General features: G+C 40.5%; 2 protein-coding genes across 3 annotated transcripts in view; one reads left to right on the top strand and one right to left on the bottom strand.

Moving 5' to 3' along the window:
* Positions 1–9,923, top strand: part of gsk3ba (glycogen synthase kinase 3 beta, genome duplicate a) — a 30,410-nt gene extending 20,487 nt beyond the window's left edge. Inside the window, exons 4-12 of one of the 2 annotated variants that reach the window (XM_034884621.1) lie at positions 1,503–1,613; positions 2,600–2,730; positions 3,484–3,590; positions 3,843–3,940; positions 4,066–4,173; positions 5,619–5,805; positions 6,340–6,438; positions 6,878–8,648; positions 8,711–9,923. In XM_034884621.1, coding sequence (XP_034740512.1) covers positions 1,503–1,613; positions 2,600–2,730; positions 3,484–3,590; positions 3,843–3,940; positions 4,066–4,173; positions 5,619–5,805; positions 6,340–6,438; positions 6,878–6,948 — 912 coding nt within the window. In that variant the 3' untranslated portion in view covers positions 6,949–8,648; positions 8,711–9,923. The remainder of the gene's footprint in view (positions 1–1,502; positions 1,614–2,599; positions 2,731–3,483; positions 3,591–3,842; positions 3,941–4,065; positions 4,174–5,618; positions 5,806–6,339; positions 6,439–6,877; positions 8,649–8,710) is intronic. The other variant, XM_034884622.1, reaches the window with a different exon arrangement.
* Positions 9,924–11,884: 1,961 nt separating this feature from the next.
* nr1i2 (nuclear receptor subfamily 1, group I, member 2) lies at positions 11,885–15,389 on the bottom strand. The gene is given in 4 exon segments (XM_034886048.1): positions 11,885–12,186; positions 12,319–12,435; positions 14,678–14,807; positions 15,067–15,389. Coding segments are annotated over 4 exon segments (621 nt in total). The 5' UTR covers positions 15,298–15,389; the 3' UTR covers positions 11,885–12,043.
* Positions 15,390–16,096: the final 707 nt, after the last annotated feature.

Below are 16,096 nucleotides of genomic sequence, written 5' to 3'. Positions count from 1 at the left end.
TTGGAAAATGGCTGCAATGAAACAAAGAGTGAAAAATTTAAAGGGGTCTGAATACTTTCCGTACCCACTGTATGTATCTAATTGTCTGAGTGTGAGAGGGAACGAGCAGTCAGTACAAAGCAGGGCATTGAGCTAACAGAATTATAACACAGTCTGTCTGGGAGCTCTTCACGGGCCTAGCTCGCTCATCGTGCCTCGAAGACCTGAAGGGAGCGAGCTCCGTCCACCGCCTGCGCTGCACGCCGGGCAGAGTGTTAACACTGCTAACAGATGGGGGAGGTAAAGGGATGCAGACACTCGATCGCAGACCAAACAGGTGGGAGAGAATAATTAAATGAATTTAGGCTTGAAGCCCTGTCACATTAATTCAAGGCAGTATATCTCACAGGTGTGTGGTTAATGGTTGGAAACGGTACTGGTTCCATGAGAAATGACATCCAGCTCAATAGTGCTGTCCTCTCAAACACATTTTATTACAGATGAGTGACAGATGTGCGTGCCAGGATGACTCAAAACACTCCTGGCTATATTATGGGGGTACAAAATGGTGTTTACAAATGTATTTTTGAGTCTTTATAAAATAAAAAGTAGGAACCAATGGGCTTTGGGCAGAGTGTCACGAGCAGAGCAGGGACGTCAAAAGGGATTTAAGGATTGACTTAACGGTTGTTGGTTTTGGTAGTCTATAATATTGCTTGATTTATCCTTTAAATGCTGTGGAGGGAAATGATTGCTAAAAGGATGATTATATCACCCTTACTCATGAATTTGTCCAATTAATCAGGCCAAAGTGTGTCATCTGAAGTCTAGGTTACTCCTAACAACCCATAAGGGACAGCATGAATGAGTGTGAGTGAGTTCCTTTGTGAATCTAGGTGTTTTGTGTCTAAAAATATTTACAAACCGTTTCATCTCAACACGAGCTATGAGCAAGATTTCACTTGATCTCAAAGAATAGATTCACAAGGAACACCCGATGACTCGGTTCCAGCTAACTCAGGTCCGAATCAAAGGAAAAAGGAAGTGCTAGAATAATTGGGTGGAGAAGCCTCAGATACAGCATCCTTTTAGGGTCACTGTGCTCAAGAGTAGATTGCGCACAACCCCGCCCTCCAACACAGGCCTCCCCCAACCAGGAAATGATATCATTGTCTACGGCCACTGTTGGAGTACAGGACGTCATGACACATGTTGTGTTTCCTGCCATCGGGGGACGAGTCCTACACAATGGATTCCCAGAAAGACTGCGAAAAAAACATCAGCTCAAAAACAGCTTGTTTCAGCAAGGAAAGACCTAACTGCAGACACAGAGGGAGAAGAGGAAGGGGTGGAAAGAAAACGTTCTCCAAAATAAATTGACATATTAGGCAGCTGGAATGTGCATGGATGTGCACATTTGTAGGTGACGAAGTGTTTAACTTTTCTGCTTGACATTGCAGTTTATCACAGATTTTTAAAATATTTTTCATGTAAATGTTCATATTTCTGCTCCTTCCCAACAGAAAGATGAAGTGTATCTGAATTTGGTTCTGGATTACGTTCCTGAAACCGTCTACAGAGTGGCCAGACACTACAGCCGAGCCAAACAGACTCTGCCCATGGTTTATGTCAAGGTATTTAAGTGTGTGAGCGTGTGTGTGTCCACTTTATTAACACAACCTGGCAACCAGGGAAAGACGATATTTAATCAAACTCCCACACAAGATGTAATCAAAATACATCCTCAATACTATCTCAGTAGAAGACAGTATATTATATGCAAGTATTTTCAGAGCACTGCATATTTCCCTTCTCCATCTCAAATATGATCTCTGATCCACACTGTGCACCAATCACTTGTCACTTTTTGATTATCTCACCGACTCGGACAGATGCAAATGTGAGAATAATTTGCAAAGGCAAACACTGCACGTTTCCTCTCTTCAGTTCAAATGATGTTCCCATCTCAGTGAAATACCGTAATTGGAAAAAAAACACTGACTAATTGGTCCCGCACCCCCGAGGAAGCACTCGGTTAACCTTTTAACTACACACAGCAATATAATAATGAATCAGTGCAGGAAATGTGGGATGAGAAGACCTCGCACCTTGCATGCTGGCTTATCGTATTAACACATTGTCATTTCACAAGAAAACGTGTTAATATATAAAGATATTGCCTGCTTTTATTTGAAATGTTGTTTTTAAAAGATTTTCTGATAGCTAAACCTATCTTCCACAAAGGACATGAGAATCAAGCCGGGTTGGCTCAGTTGGTAGAGTAGGCGCACATATAGGGAAGTTTGCTCCTCGAATCCGACCTGCGGCCCTTTGCCCTCTCTCTCCCCTTTAATGTCTTCATCTGTGCTATGGAAAATAAAAGCATAAAAATTCTCCCAAAAATAATATAAAAATAAGGTTTAGGAGTTTAAAGAGGCAATGTGAGATGCTATCGTCCAATCATTTGCTGATAAAATGTTATGTACTTGACTGGGCTGCACTTGATTCTTAAGTGGTTGTTTCCAAAGTTTAACCCTGTTCTGAAAACTAAGCTTGCTGTGTGTGTGTGTGTGTGTGTGTGTGTGTGTGTATGCTTAATCTGATGTGTGTCTGTGTGCAGTTATACATGTACCAGCTGTTCAGGAGTCTGGCCTACATCCATTCGTTCGGGATCTGTCATCGGGACATCAAGCCCCAGAATCTGCTGCTGGATCCAGAGACTGCTGTGCTCAAGCTCTGTGACTTCGGCAGGTGAGACTAGGGTTGGGTATCGTTTGGACTTTTACGATCCCAATGCCGAACCCGTACTTGCAATACGATTCTGATTCCTAAACCGATTCTTGAAAAACTGTAAAATGACATACTTAATGACAACTTAACACTATATTAACGTTTTAAAGTACTTAAAACGTTAAGTCACCGAACACACACACAAATAAATAACGGTTACACTTTTAACATGTAACAACAAAATTAACATTGAGCTGTTACGCTAAGCAGCGCCCAGAGGGAAAATATGCCACTTTAAAAGTAGCCAACATTTACGGCAGCTAGCTAACGATAGACTACAGAGATATTATATATATGATATTTATGATATATATATATATATATATATATATATATATATATATATATATATATATATATATATATATATATATATATGATATTTTTACGTCCCTTTTGGAACAACAGAGGAAAAATGTTTCAATCGACACATTAAGTTGAACCGAAATTTGCGCTTTAATCCGCTTCAATTCCATCCCGTAGCGGAACTGAGTTTCGGTACCCAACCATAGGTGAGTCAACAGTAGTCAGGTTTTTCCTAGCAATGGAAAGGGACAATTACAATTCCAGCAATACTCGGTTTTCACTTACACACTCTTCTGTGTGAATCCCTATGTTGAGGCTTTTCTTTAGGGTTATATTTCCCTTCTTTTGGCCAACATGCAGTAGAATCTGGTGATGATAATGATTATGTTCTTTGATTTTTGTGTGCAGTGCTAAGCAGCTAGTCCGCGGAGAGCCCAATGTGTCCTATATCTGCTCTCGCTACTATCGAGCCCCGGAGCTCATCTTTGGTGCCACTGACTACACGTCCAGCATAGGTAGGCTGACTCCAGCGGTCACAGTCAACAATTTAACCCTTAAGACACTAAATAAGCTTAACCTTAGCAAATACATTATATTAAATGTTACTCATGATTGTATTTGACTGTAAAACATAAAAACATTGTACAAAGACAATAGTGATCAGATATTCTGTGTTAATTGCCAGATATCCAGAGGAGCGTGGTCATGTATAGCCTTCTTTTGCCTGTATCTGACTCTTTTTTTGTGACCTGTTTTTTCCTTTTCAGATGTGTGGTCAGCCGGCTGCGTGCTGGCAGAGCTGTTGCTAGGACAACCAATATTCCCTGGTGATAGTGGGGTGGATCAGTTGGTTGAAATTATAAAGGTATTGCCCAGTGAGACCCACAGGGTGTAAAAATAATAAAGGGGACTTTTTCTCTTTCACAAGTGATGACTAATTCCTGTTAAAGACATACTATGTCCCGCTCTTGTCTCTCCTGTTCTTACCAGGTTCTCGGGACTCCAACCCGAGAGCAGATCCGTGAGATGAACCCCAACTACACTGAGTTCAAATTTCCCCAGATTAAGGCACATCCTTGGACTAAGGTGAGTCAACAGGTACAGGAGCCCTTTTACTTCTCTAAGATTCACTGTTGCTGCATCTCTTGTCCCCATGCTTGTGTTGTCCACGTACCTGCATGCTGCTCCCGACCATCCATCACATCCACCCAACAGAGTTGCATGAGGCCTTAAGGGTGCTCTAAGCTCTAACACTGTTTGTTATGATTCGTGGTGCTGGTTGGCACGTTTTGTTTCTGTTGCCGTTTGTGGACCCTGGGCTGTCTACAGAGGCCATGTTTCTTTACAGTGTGTTCAGGGGACAGGCAGCTAGCGGATAGTGAGGAGATGTTTGCTGTATTTGAAAAAAAAATGTTGTAGCCTAAAAAACACTGGACATTGCTCAGAGCACCTTTAATAGCCCGCTCTGAGCCATTATGGATGACTGATTAAACACAGGCAAAGACTCAATCTTACACTTTTAAAACTCTTTTCAATAGTTTTCTTATGCATGTGAAGGATTCTAAGGTTTCTACTATATAATATAAAGAGTGCTCTTGTTTTTTCTTCTTATTGAACAGCCTTGAGAAAGGTAGCAACTGTCACATTTACATTTTTTAAGCAAAGTCGTAGATTAAGGAAATGCCGTAAAATCCTGCTGTTTAAACTGAAAATGTCTATCAGGCTAAATAAAAAGAGTTTCTTCCTTAGTTTTTAACAATTTGTTGCACAAGGTTTTCACCCCTCAACAGTAGCATGCTATCACGTTACTTTACATTTATTTCGCAGATTGCTTGTGACTGGCTCTTAAACATGTTTTTTGGTTTAGGTTTTAAGTGTAAACCTGTGTCATCTCAGTTGCTGCACCGTGTCTTGAACCACAAAAGTCCATCCTGCCTCTGCTCGGGGTTATCATTCAGTTTAAAAAGACAGGTTTTCCACTTTATGCTCACAGTTTAGCTGTTTTAATTCATGGTGAAAATAAAACAGGTGGGAAACAGTAAAGAGACATCTGGCATCCCTCAGCAGTCCCACCCTCAGCCTTTGCATTGGATAACAGTCCTCCAATCAGCAGGCTGCAGCAGGTCCTTGTTGGCCTCTCAGGCGCCGTGCTGTGGTCGCTCCGTGTAACTGCGTTCAGTCAGTACGACTTCACTGCTGCAGCAGTCAACGCCATTCATTCATTCATTCATTCATTCATTCACAACAAACTATCACATTTGACTGATTACAGTAGGCTTTATGAAATATATATTTATTTCATTTTCAAGCACAAGTTCATTTTGTGTGTGTGTGTGTGTGTGTGTGTGTGTGTGTGTGTGTGTGTGTGTGTGTGTGTGTGTGTGTGTGTGTGTGTGTGTGTGTGTGTGTGTGTGTGTGTGTGTGTGTGTGTGTGTGTGTGTGTGTGTGTGTGTGTGTGTGTGTGTGTGTGAGAGTGAGAGACTTGAGAACAGACTTCATGTGAACGCTGCTGACACCTGTGTTTGTGTCTAACTGTTGTTCAGGTGTTCCGGCCGCGTACACCTCCAGAGGCCATCGCCCTGTGCTCTCGCCTGCTGGAGTACACGCCCACGGCCCGCCTCACCCCTCTGGAGGCCTGCGCACACTCCTTCTTTGACGAGCTTCGCGACCCCAACGTCAAACTTCCCAATGGGAGAGAGAAGCCCTCCCTCTTCAATTTCACCACCCAGGGTATTCACACACAACAGATATTCTGTTTATAAGTATTTACGACTAAAATAAACAGGCAAATATTTGCTTAGCAAAATAAATAACAGTTTATCAAAATAGTTGCTACCACAGTTTTTGTTGAGCAACTAAGCGTTTAATGCAGTCATTGTTCCAGTTTCAAAAAATATTGGCACTGACTGACCTTCTGCTGTATGCCTCAGCCTTTTTCTATGAGTAGGTGTTTTCATACTGTGAAAAGCTAGCCTATTTACCCTTTAAGTAAGTATTTAACACACTACTTGCAAATTTAACAGAAATAATCAGTTTTTATTGCCATAAGATTTTCAATAATATTATTCACACAAATCTCAAACTGTTAAGCATTATTAAGCATTAGTTACCTCTTCCCACTAGAATATATTCCTAGCTTCTTTTATTTTAGTTTTTATTACGTACAAGTCATCGCTTCCATTGATGGCTAACATGTCTTGTCTCCGTCTGCCATCTATCCAGGAGTTGCATGAACTTTATTAAACTGATAACTTTTTCTTTCAGAGTTATCCAGTAATCCCTCTTTGGCCTCCATACTCATCCCTGCCCACGCCCGCAGCCAGGCCACTGCCTCTACCCCAACTAACACCTCTGTCACTACAGGTTAGAGTCATGCTTCCTTTAACAGGCACTTCTTTAATGCAGCTTGAAGGCTCTTTTTAATCTGCTGGAAATACTGGTTTGGACTTCTATTGCTGCTGACTTGAAATATAGTGTTTAGCTGTCATGGTCATATTTAATTTGAAGTGTGTCAAGTTGTGTAGAATGTAACTTGTGCTTAAAGTGTATAAAGGTTGCCATGGAAGTTTTTCACATTTCACATTTTCCACAACATTGAACCATACTGGCTTAGTTTCACACATGCATGCCTGGGAGCCCAGTACAACCCGTAATCACTGATCAGCTTCAGCTGGACGTTGAGGGTGTTGCTGCACAGACGCTTTGACTCACAGCAGGAGATCTGTAACCCGTTCCCTACTTACTAATCTCCTCGCTTATTTGTTTGTAAATGGAACTGATCATCTCCTCTTCCGGTCCACAGATGGCAGCAGCACAGAGCGAGGTCCCAGCACCACCACCGCCTCTGCCTCGGCTTCCAACTCCACCTCCTGAGCCCACAGACGACCCGCCCCGCCCCCTGGTCTCAGCCCCGACCCACGGCCTCTCCATTGCCCCGGGCAGGGGGTGAGCTCAGCTCAGCTCTGCTCTTGCCCTGCTCTCCCCCCTGAAAGCAGCGGAGCGATGCTGAAGCAGCCCGGGTTCAACAGCTAGCCAACAGCCCCATGCCATGACCGCAAACCACGCATCCATAGTCTGCCTCTTTTATCCCTGACTGGCCCCTCATCTAGCTGTTTGAACTCTACTCCATCCTCCATCAAAGGCGTCTCCCAGTGCCCTTTCAATGGGGGGAGGAAAGCGCAGGGCCAGAGGTGTTGTCGACTGTACTATGGATAAAAGTACACTGTAAATGTATACACAATGCTAGTCTGCTAATGTTTGTAAGAGGACAATCTGTAGAAAAAGTCCTAAGCTGTCCCCCCCTTGGCTCTCATCCCTAAATGGTCTTCCTCCTTTGTCCTCCACCACATTGTCCCAATTTTCCGCATCCTCATCCTTTGACCTCTGACCCCATGTGTCCCCTGGTTGATCCCCCCCCCCCTCCCCTTTTTTGGTTTCTCCTGTAGTGCATGGCCTGAGTATGGTTAGGATCACCCGGGGGTCAGCCCGCCCTCTATCTTCTCACCTCCACTTCCGCAGACAAGGCATGAGGCTCACGCACGGGTATACACACGTACACACTCATAAACTCACACATACACACACACATGGGTGCATGATGATCCTGATGTATGTGGAAAGAAGCAGTCCACTTGCAGGGGTACCGTTTGGACAGGTTATTGTTATTATTATTATTATTATTATTATTATTATTATTATTGTTTTTTTTTTGTTGCCCAGGGTTGTTTTTAAATGGTCAGAAAAGTTTTACTCAACCTGGTTTTTAATTTTTGTTTTGTACTCCTGGGCAGATTTTTTGGGATTGCCATGTGCAATGGATATGACATGTATCTGGTCCTGTGTGCTTGTTTTAATATAAACATACAAAACAAACATGCATACATACACAGTTTATATATTACTTTTCCTTATGTATAAAAAGTATATATAGATATATGTATATTAACTACAATGGTTCCGAAATCATTTATGGTGATTCATATCTGGCAGAGCAGTGGCAATATTTGCTGCTTCCTAAAGACAATAGATCTAGATAAGGTGGGGTTTTTGTTTTCTTTGCCAGGGTGTTGTTAGATTCCAGCAGTCACCCTTTTCTCCTGTGTTGTCTGAATAAGGGTCTAGATGGTTTTAGGGCATTGCTCTATTCCCCTTCTTTGCACTGACTGTCTGTAACAATGTTTCTGTGGCAGTGCAGTGTCTAGACACAACATTCACCCCATCTAGCTCTTGCTCTTCGTCTCTGTGAAGAATTCAAGATGTTTTCCTAACACTTTGTTTCCTCAACTCCTTTAGAAGTCCCGGCGGTGGTTCCTTGGCTCACCTCTGTCTCTCATGTTGTGACCACTGACTGAAGTGTTAGCATAGCGTTCTTTCTCCTCCACCTGCCGCACATAGAGCCACTCGGTACAGTGTTGAAGCATCTTATTTACAGAGAAGACACACGTAAAAAAGAGCTGATTTGTATATACAGTATAAATGCACCTCACCAAAATTCTGACTTGTATGTTTTTATGTTGTTATGTTCATTCTTTTTTCCATGTTGCCAAGGTATATATGTGTGTGTGTATATGTATGTGTGTGTGTGTGTGTGTTTGTGTGTATATATATATACACACACACACAGACACAAACATAGACCCATGTACTGTTTTATGAGCAAAAACAAGATGACAAAAGGTAGGGAATGAAATGGGGAAAAAAAAAAATTATAATTACAAAACAAAACAATCAAGGCCAAACTGATGTTGTTCATGGATATTGTAGATGATGATGATCAGCTTTATCCAGCCATATGTTCAATCTTACCTCTACAGTAGATGACAGCTGTATTATTGTAACAAGAACTAGTCATGTATAGTGTAACTATAGTTTGGAGTGCCTTTGCTTTCATACACCTTCGCCTTGCCCCCCCATTGTGACTCTCCCTTCGGTGCTGTTGAATGTCCTGCAACACATGCACACACACATTCTCCCCCTTGATTTTCAGTCACCTCCACTCGCACAGCTTCCCCTTTATTGCACACTTAATGCAGTATACAGACATTTTAAGGATTTTTTTCCTTGACTTAAGATACAAGTAGATGAGGGTTTATTTTAATAGATGTTTTTTCTTGGAAACACGTGCACGCACAAACCTGTATACCACGGTCCTGGCACGGGCTCCGGGTCATGAAGTGGGTTGGGGGGGTCGTTGTGGATGGCAGCAGGGGTTAAAAAGGCCTCATACTGTAAATATACAGTACAGTTTCTGTATTAATCACAGTATTTGTTCCGTTACCAAAGCCCAACTAAGATGTAGTTGTGATGAGCCATCCTCAGGGGCAGTAATGTAATCTGTTTTTTTCGTTTTGTTTTTCTCTCTCTGGATATTTGGTTGTTCCTCTGTCCTCTTACTTGTTCTCCTTCCTGTCTGTATACTAGGAGGGGGATTCAGTAGCACCTAAGGGTTTGAGTCATGTAGCCTCTCTCGTGTCTCCTGCTTGCTGTTTTTTTGTGTTGCTACACCAGAACGTTAGACCACCTCACCCTAGCCCTAACTCCAGTTCAATAAAACACCACAAAGGTTACCAAAAAAATGAAGATGAGCAAGTACTAGCATATATACTAGTTTGATATGCTAACTGGGGTTAAAGAAAAATCATAAAAAAAATACCACAAACATCCTGTATAACAATACTACTACTTGAATGCCTCCGTTTGTGACTGACATTTTTATTTCATTTTTTCTTTTGTTCTGTGAAGGTATGCTACATGTGCACCTCTGTAAATACTCCCTCTGCGTGCTCTGAGGAATAGTTCCCTGGTACTGTAATTTGCATTAAATAAAGAGTAGGATAGCCTGGAAATGATCAAGGCTCTTTGTCTGTCCCATCTTCTTTTAGTGTGAGTGCAAAATCAAAGTCAGTATCAAACCCGTTGATGAGTATCTTGGTCAATATTTCAATAGTTTAAGAAAAGTGAGAGCATTAAATGTTTTTCTAAATGTGTAAAAGTGTTAAGACTTGCTCTCCGATACAAATTACTGGAGCAGCAGCTAACGTTACACGCTTAACATATTTTAACGTATTTTGGAAAATTGTGAAAAAGTTGATTAAAAAAACAAAGTTTTTTTTTCCCAATACTCTCACTACATGAAAAGGTTGTATTATATTTGAGTGTGATTCTTCCAACTGTTAATGTTAAAAATGTTGATAATTATATGATTACAAGAGTCTAGTCATAGCAGCGCTGTGAGGCTGTATTTAGCATTTAGTTCAAAGCCCCTCTGTGCCTTTAGCTAAATCCTAACATCAGCAAGTTACCAATGACAAAGTGAACATGCTGACGTCCAGCAAGTCTAATGTTCACCATCTTAGTTTAGCATCTTGGCCTGCTAACAATTGCTAATTAGCACTTAACACAAAGTAAAGATGAGGCTGATGGGAATGTTGTTAGTTTTGCATGTATGTGACACACAGAAATAATGACCAAATCATGGCGCTAGAAAAAAGAATTACGGGATCAGCAAAGTGAAAAGGAACATCAGCATTGAATTTGATGGCAATCCGTCTAAAAGTTGTTGAGACATTTCACTCAAAACCACAAAAGGAAACCTCATGGTGGCTCTAGAGGAAAAAAACAGGCAAAACCAAAATCAGTCAGTTCCATCCTCTGGGCACCATGAATGTCTGTACATAATCTCATGGTAATCCAACCAACAGGGAGACTGAGATACAGTATATTATGGACCAAAGGTGGACTGACAGACCAACTTTGCCATCTCTATATGTACAGTAACGATTAGGCTATATATTAGTTGAGCCATAAAATATAAGAACTCTGTTAAGTTTGAGAAAAAAAACATTAACAGCCAATTAAAATAAATTGTAAAAAATATAAACTTGCACTAAAACCTTCTATGGAAATGTCTTTTGTTTGTACTCTGTGTTCTAAGTCCTAGTTATTTTTTTTGACTATAATGGTCAAATATTGACTATTCTTAGTAACATATCTTTAACGTTTTGGATGAACCAGACAAGATTTTTGAGCTGGCATCACCTTTGTCTTAGTGTGACCACAGTGCGGCAGTGTTTGTCTTATTATGCTGTTAATGACATAAAGGCGCCATCACACACTTCAATCTGTGGAGCAGTTTTATTTACCATAATTACAGAGCATTTTTGCTTCACATAATTAAAAATACTAAATAACAACCAAAGGTAATAAATATGAAACACAAAGATTGTCTTTGTAAGTACAGCTCTGTCCATTCTCTGAGAAAATACTGTTCATACTTCATGGTCTCTCAAAATTAAGAAAAACATCACACCTCACAAGATTAAGTCAACATCCATTCAAAGACACACGCAATGTCTACTTACTGTATGTACTTCAAACAAATAACACATAAATGGCAAATCCACCAGTACCGTAACCAGTAAATAAAACAACTTTGCAATCGTAAACACTTTTTTATGACATGTATGTTGTCTTTTCCCAGTTTTAAAGGCTGCCTTACAGCAGAATGATTTAATTTTCTGAAAACACCAGATAGTTCTAACTGTTCTATTATTTGCCTTTACCTACGTAGTTATTATATCAACATAACTGATGACTATTAATCAAAAATGTCATTGTGTGCATATTTTGTGAAAGCACAAATTGTCAACCCCAAAATATCGCCACAATATCAACATCGAGATGTATGATTTTTGCCCAGCTCTAGCCTATCATCCATCTTTACAAATACGTTGGATTCATGTTAATGCATAGTTTCAGACAAATATATACACACAGTATATATATATATATATATATTTTTTTTTCTTTTAACTATCAAACAATAATTTGGTGGTCCCCCTGCAGCAACTCTGAGGACACCCTAGTGAACTCTGCTTTAGATTATCACATGATGGAAATGAATCTTTTTTATGTTTCCACACATTTGTACAACTGCAAATACTTAATACTTTGCTTTAAATCAAAGAGCTCATTCCGCGGGTCCTGTCCATGTACAGTAGATGTAATGTTTTTCTGGTCCTGTCCTCCTACAGTATATCCAGGTTTTTAGGGTCCGTGCCAAGTTTTCATGAAGCTTGTCAATCACACTGGGTTACTGCACATCTGGACGGTCTGATAGATACAAACAAATCTACTAATCCAAAGATAGGCTGGGTCCAAATGTACACCGTTTCTAGGGTTGAAATATTAACAGGGATCATAAATGATTGGTTATCATGGACAGGGATGAAGACCTGCTGCTACCTGGAGAAAACAGGGACGTGGCTTGCATGAGAACCTAATCTTCCTCCTGCAGGGCCACCTTGCGCTGCGTGTGGTGAAATTTGAGCAGAGGTTTCAGCAGGAGCGGCTGGAAACCCGCTAGAAAACAGGGGAACAGACGGGTGAACGTGACAGAGATCAAAACATGGAAATTATCTAAATGTACTCAAGTGCTGTACTTGGGTACAATGTTAATGTAATTGTACTTTGCTTGACTTCAAATCTATAATTAGATCTATGTATGAAAAAAATAAATACATTTCCTTCGGGATGAATAAAGTATCTATCTATCTATTTCACACTAAAATGATCCAACGTGATGCAGTGGGGAGGAGTGTGCTACAGATGTCCAGTAAAATTATAATTTTCTAACACCACACAGCGAGATTGAAGTGGAATCAGCCTGAATTGTTATTCTGAAAATAATACTGGGGAAATATACATGATGCTAAATTTAACATTTTCAGAGCCATTACAATTGTTTCCTGTCTTTCCAGTAACAACCAGTACAAGTTCAAACCGTCTGTAACCTTTGCTTTGAATATTTCAGGATGTTAAACGCTTTTAGAAGTTTGTTTTAAGTATTTGCTGTACATAAAGGGGGTTATGTATGGACAATTATTATCAGGATTACGATCACAACATATTTTTGTTTCCTTGAGAAGTATTAAAGATCACATTAGTTTTAAATGCAAACCTGGTAGAGGTGACATGTGAAAGAAAAAGGTTGAATTTCTGCCACACTGTCATCAAAGACTTTTTGGAGACAACGTTTTGGTCATGGGCATTTCAAGTCTTTATTTTTAAAATAAAAAAAAGGAGAAACATGTCTTTATAAGACTTGTGTTTATTGTCACAATAACATGTCTTGATATAGCGGAGTGACTGTATCCTCTGTGCTAATGTAGCATGAAGAATACGCATTGTTGCCATGGTTTAGTACATTTTAATATACCTTGCACTCTTTTTTTAGTTTCGTAACATGAATCTTTAACAGGCACCAGCTGGCCAATCAGAATACTCTTCTGTGTGGCCTGAATTATTTCCTCATCGTACTGTACATATCCCATGAACGTTTTGAAAGTCAATGCACTCAGTATCCGCATTAAAGGAGGTGGCGGTAGCTCAGTCTGTAGGGAGTTGGGTTGGAAACCGGAGTGTCAGATTCAGGACACTTAAAACTTACTAAATGATGACGGTCAAAAGCAACAAAACGAGACTTAGACGGTAGTGAGCAGTTTTGCCGCAAAAGGGAAGAACAGATGAGAGCAACCTTCCACCAGCACTGCTCCTAACGATCTTCGACAATTTCTCTGTAGCTCAGTCTTTTTATTACACACACACACAAGGATAAGGAATACAGACATTGGGCTGTGGTTATCTATATTATGATACAAGAAGCCCGTACGGACCACAGTAGTAGGGCAGCAGATCTGTAGTTCCAATAAGACATAATGGGACAATTCCCCTTCCAACCTGTACAGGCACTGAAGTGGGAAACGTTACATAGTGTTGCTTTAAGCTGCAACCATCACTGAATGTGTTTTGAATGAAGTACAGTACTGCAGACTTGGTTCTTCGGCCTTCATACGATTCCACCTTGTCGGAGCCGTTTGATTGGTGGCCAGCGTATGACGCTGGAGGTGGAAAAGTTTATTTAAATGTGGCCTAAATGGTTCAGCTGTGTCAGAGCAAGGTCACAGTTTTGTTTATCGTGGTTAAGTGTTTGATAATGTGGTAAGATTAAAAGAAGAGGAGTTATTTTGTTGGATTAGTTTTGTTTATTTTAAAAACACAGATTGTCATATCTAAAGTGAAGTTTAAACTCTTGGACAACAAGTTATTCATTGGCAATTGTTACTACAAAGACACAAATTTACACCGATGCCACGCAATAATTACCAACCAAACAAACAAACAACACACCTCTTTCCTTAAAACTGCAATAATCAAAAGAAATTCTACATTTATAATGAATCAAGTGGCTACTTGAATCCAAAATGGATTTATCATAGTGATTAACCGCGGAGAATTATCACTCAACTTATGTAGTTCCTCACATTTCTACAAAATGTTTTAGCTTCATTTAGCTCATTACTTTTAGATTTTTTGCCTGTAATTTTACTCTTTTGGTTCAGTCTTGTTCAGGCTCTCATAATTGTCATTTCTAGCAGCACTAGCCAGCTGTTGCACTGTGCACTACCTGCTCGGCACCAAACAGCTAAAAACTAGCTGGTTATTTGTGATGTGTACTCATCTGTACATATTCACACTGCACAGTGGAAACCAGCTCCTCTGAAAATATAAACAAAAGCATTGGCTTTTGCTTGTGTACTCTCACCTCGTACAGTGCCATCTATGCAGAATGTAATATGGCCGCATTCCCAGATGCCTGCTTTTACATTGAACACCATGTTAAAGTGGGTCTGCATCATTTTAAAGGTGTCTCCCTTCAACAGAGCAATTTGGTCCTCCAAATTGAATCGAATGTGTTTATTTTTCATACATGAATGAGTGTTTGGAGTGAGCAAAGACCTTTCAGGAAAGATTAAATGTTGTGTGGCCCAGTATGAATTTAAATTCCTCTGAGGATTGTTCTTGTTTTTTTGGGAACAGTGTTCCAGAAATGGTGCCTAAAGCAACTGTGTCACAAATAATAACATTTATTTAACATTTAACAATAATGTCACAACCAGGAATACAGACTGAGATGAGGGAGAAGCTGCTTCAGCTGCATCTGTGTGGGAAAGAGAGAGAGTGAGTGAAACAACCCTTTCTGAAGAAGCCCTTGCAGCCTTCGCATGTCAAAGCATAGAAGTGGTAACCCTTGGCCAGATCGCCGCACACACCGCAGTCTCTGGGCTCTTCATCGTCTGTCACTCTTCCATCCTCGTCCTCATCCTCTTCATTGTGCCCTGTGAGCGCTTCTCGGATGCTCTGCGCTCCAGCGGCTTTATTCATTCTCACTTATGAGGGAAGATAACTGTCACAACTAATTTAGAGAAGGACTATGTTCGGTAATGATGTACTGTGATGCTCTTATTATAAGGGCAAGACACTATGGTTACATCATTTTCTTGTATTAATCTTTGCACAATGAAGCACACGTAAAAATGTAGTTGAGATATTTGAGCCTGTCGGCCTAGTATAGTTTAAGATCTTCAAGCAAATGGTTGCAACTAAACTGAGACAGACCACAGTGTTTTGGGTTTGTTTGTATTTTATCTCCAAGGTACGGTACCAAGGCTTGTATTTTCAGTGTTAATAAACAGGTCATATAAATCCTTAATCCTGTATAGCCTACTTCAAGTCATTTATGACATTATTCCGAAACCAAAGTCATAATGTGTAGGCTATATATAGGTCTATGTACAGGCCTATATATCTTAATCTTACCACGCCTTCACACTGTGCACAACCAACGAGTAACTTTCGTTCACACATCCGTGTGATTGAGCGCCTTAGAAACATGTAGGCTATCGATACACACAAAAACATTAGTTTGGGCAACGCATCTCTACCGACTACCGACATGCATTCGACTTGACGTGCAGCGAATACATATGTGCAATAGTGTTAATAAACAAACGCGTAAAATAGTTTCCTACCTCTCTTTAGCCTGGCGAAAAGTCGAGTTTTAATCAAACAGTGATCGAGATCATTCCACTGAGTTGGTGATTTCAGATGTCCAACAGCTATCTGTAGTCCACGGGGTTTCACCTAGCAGAGCTTCACTGCCGGTGGATTTACACACTCGACA

This window comes from Etheostoma cragini, chromosome 11 (genome assembly GCF_013103735.1).
Source record: "Etheostoma cragini isolate CJK2018 chromosome 11, CSU_Ecrag_1.0, whole genome shotgun sequence".
Classification (NCBI taxonomy): domain Eukaryota; kingdom Metazoa; phylum Chordata; class Actinopteri; order Perciformes; family Percidae; genus Etheostoma; species Etheostoma cragini.
The sequence above is the reverse complement of the archived record's forward strand: the minus strand, read 5'-3'. Positions and strand labels throughout refer to the sequence as shown.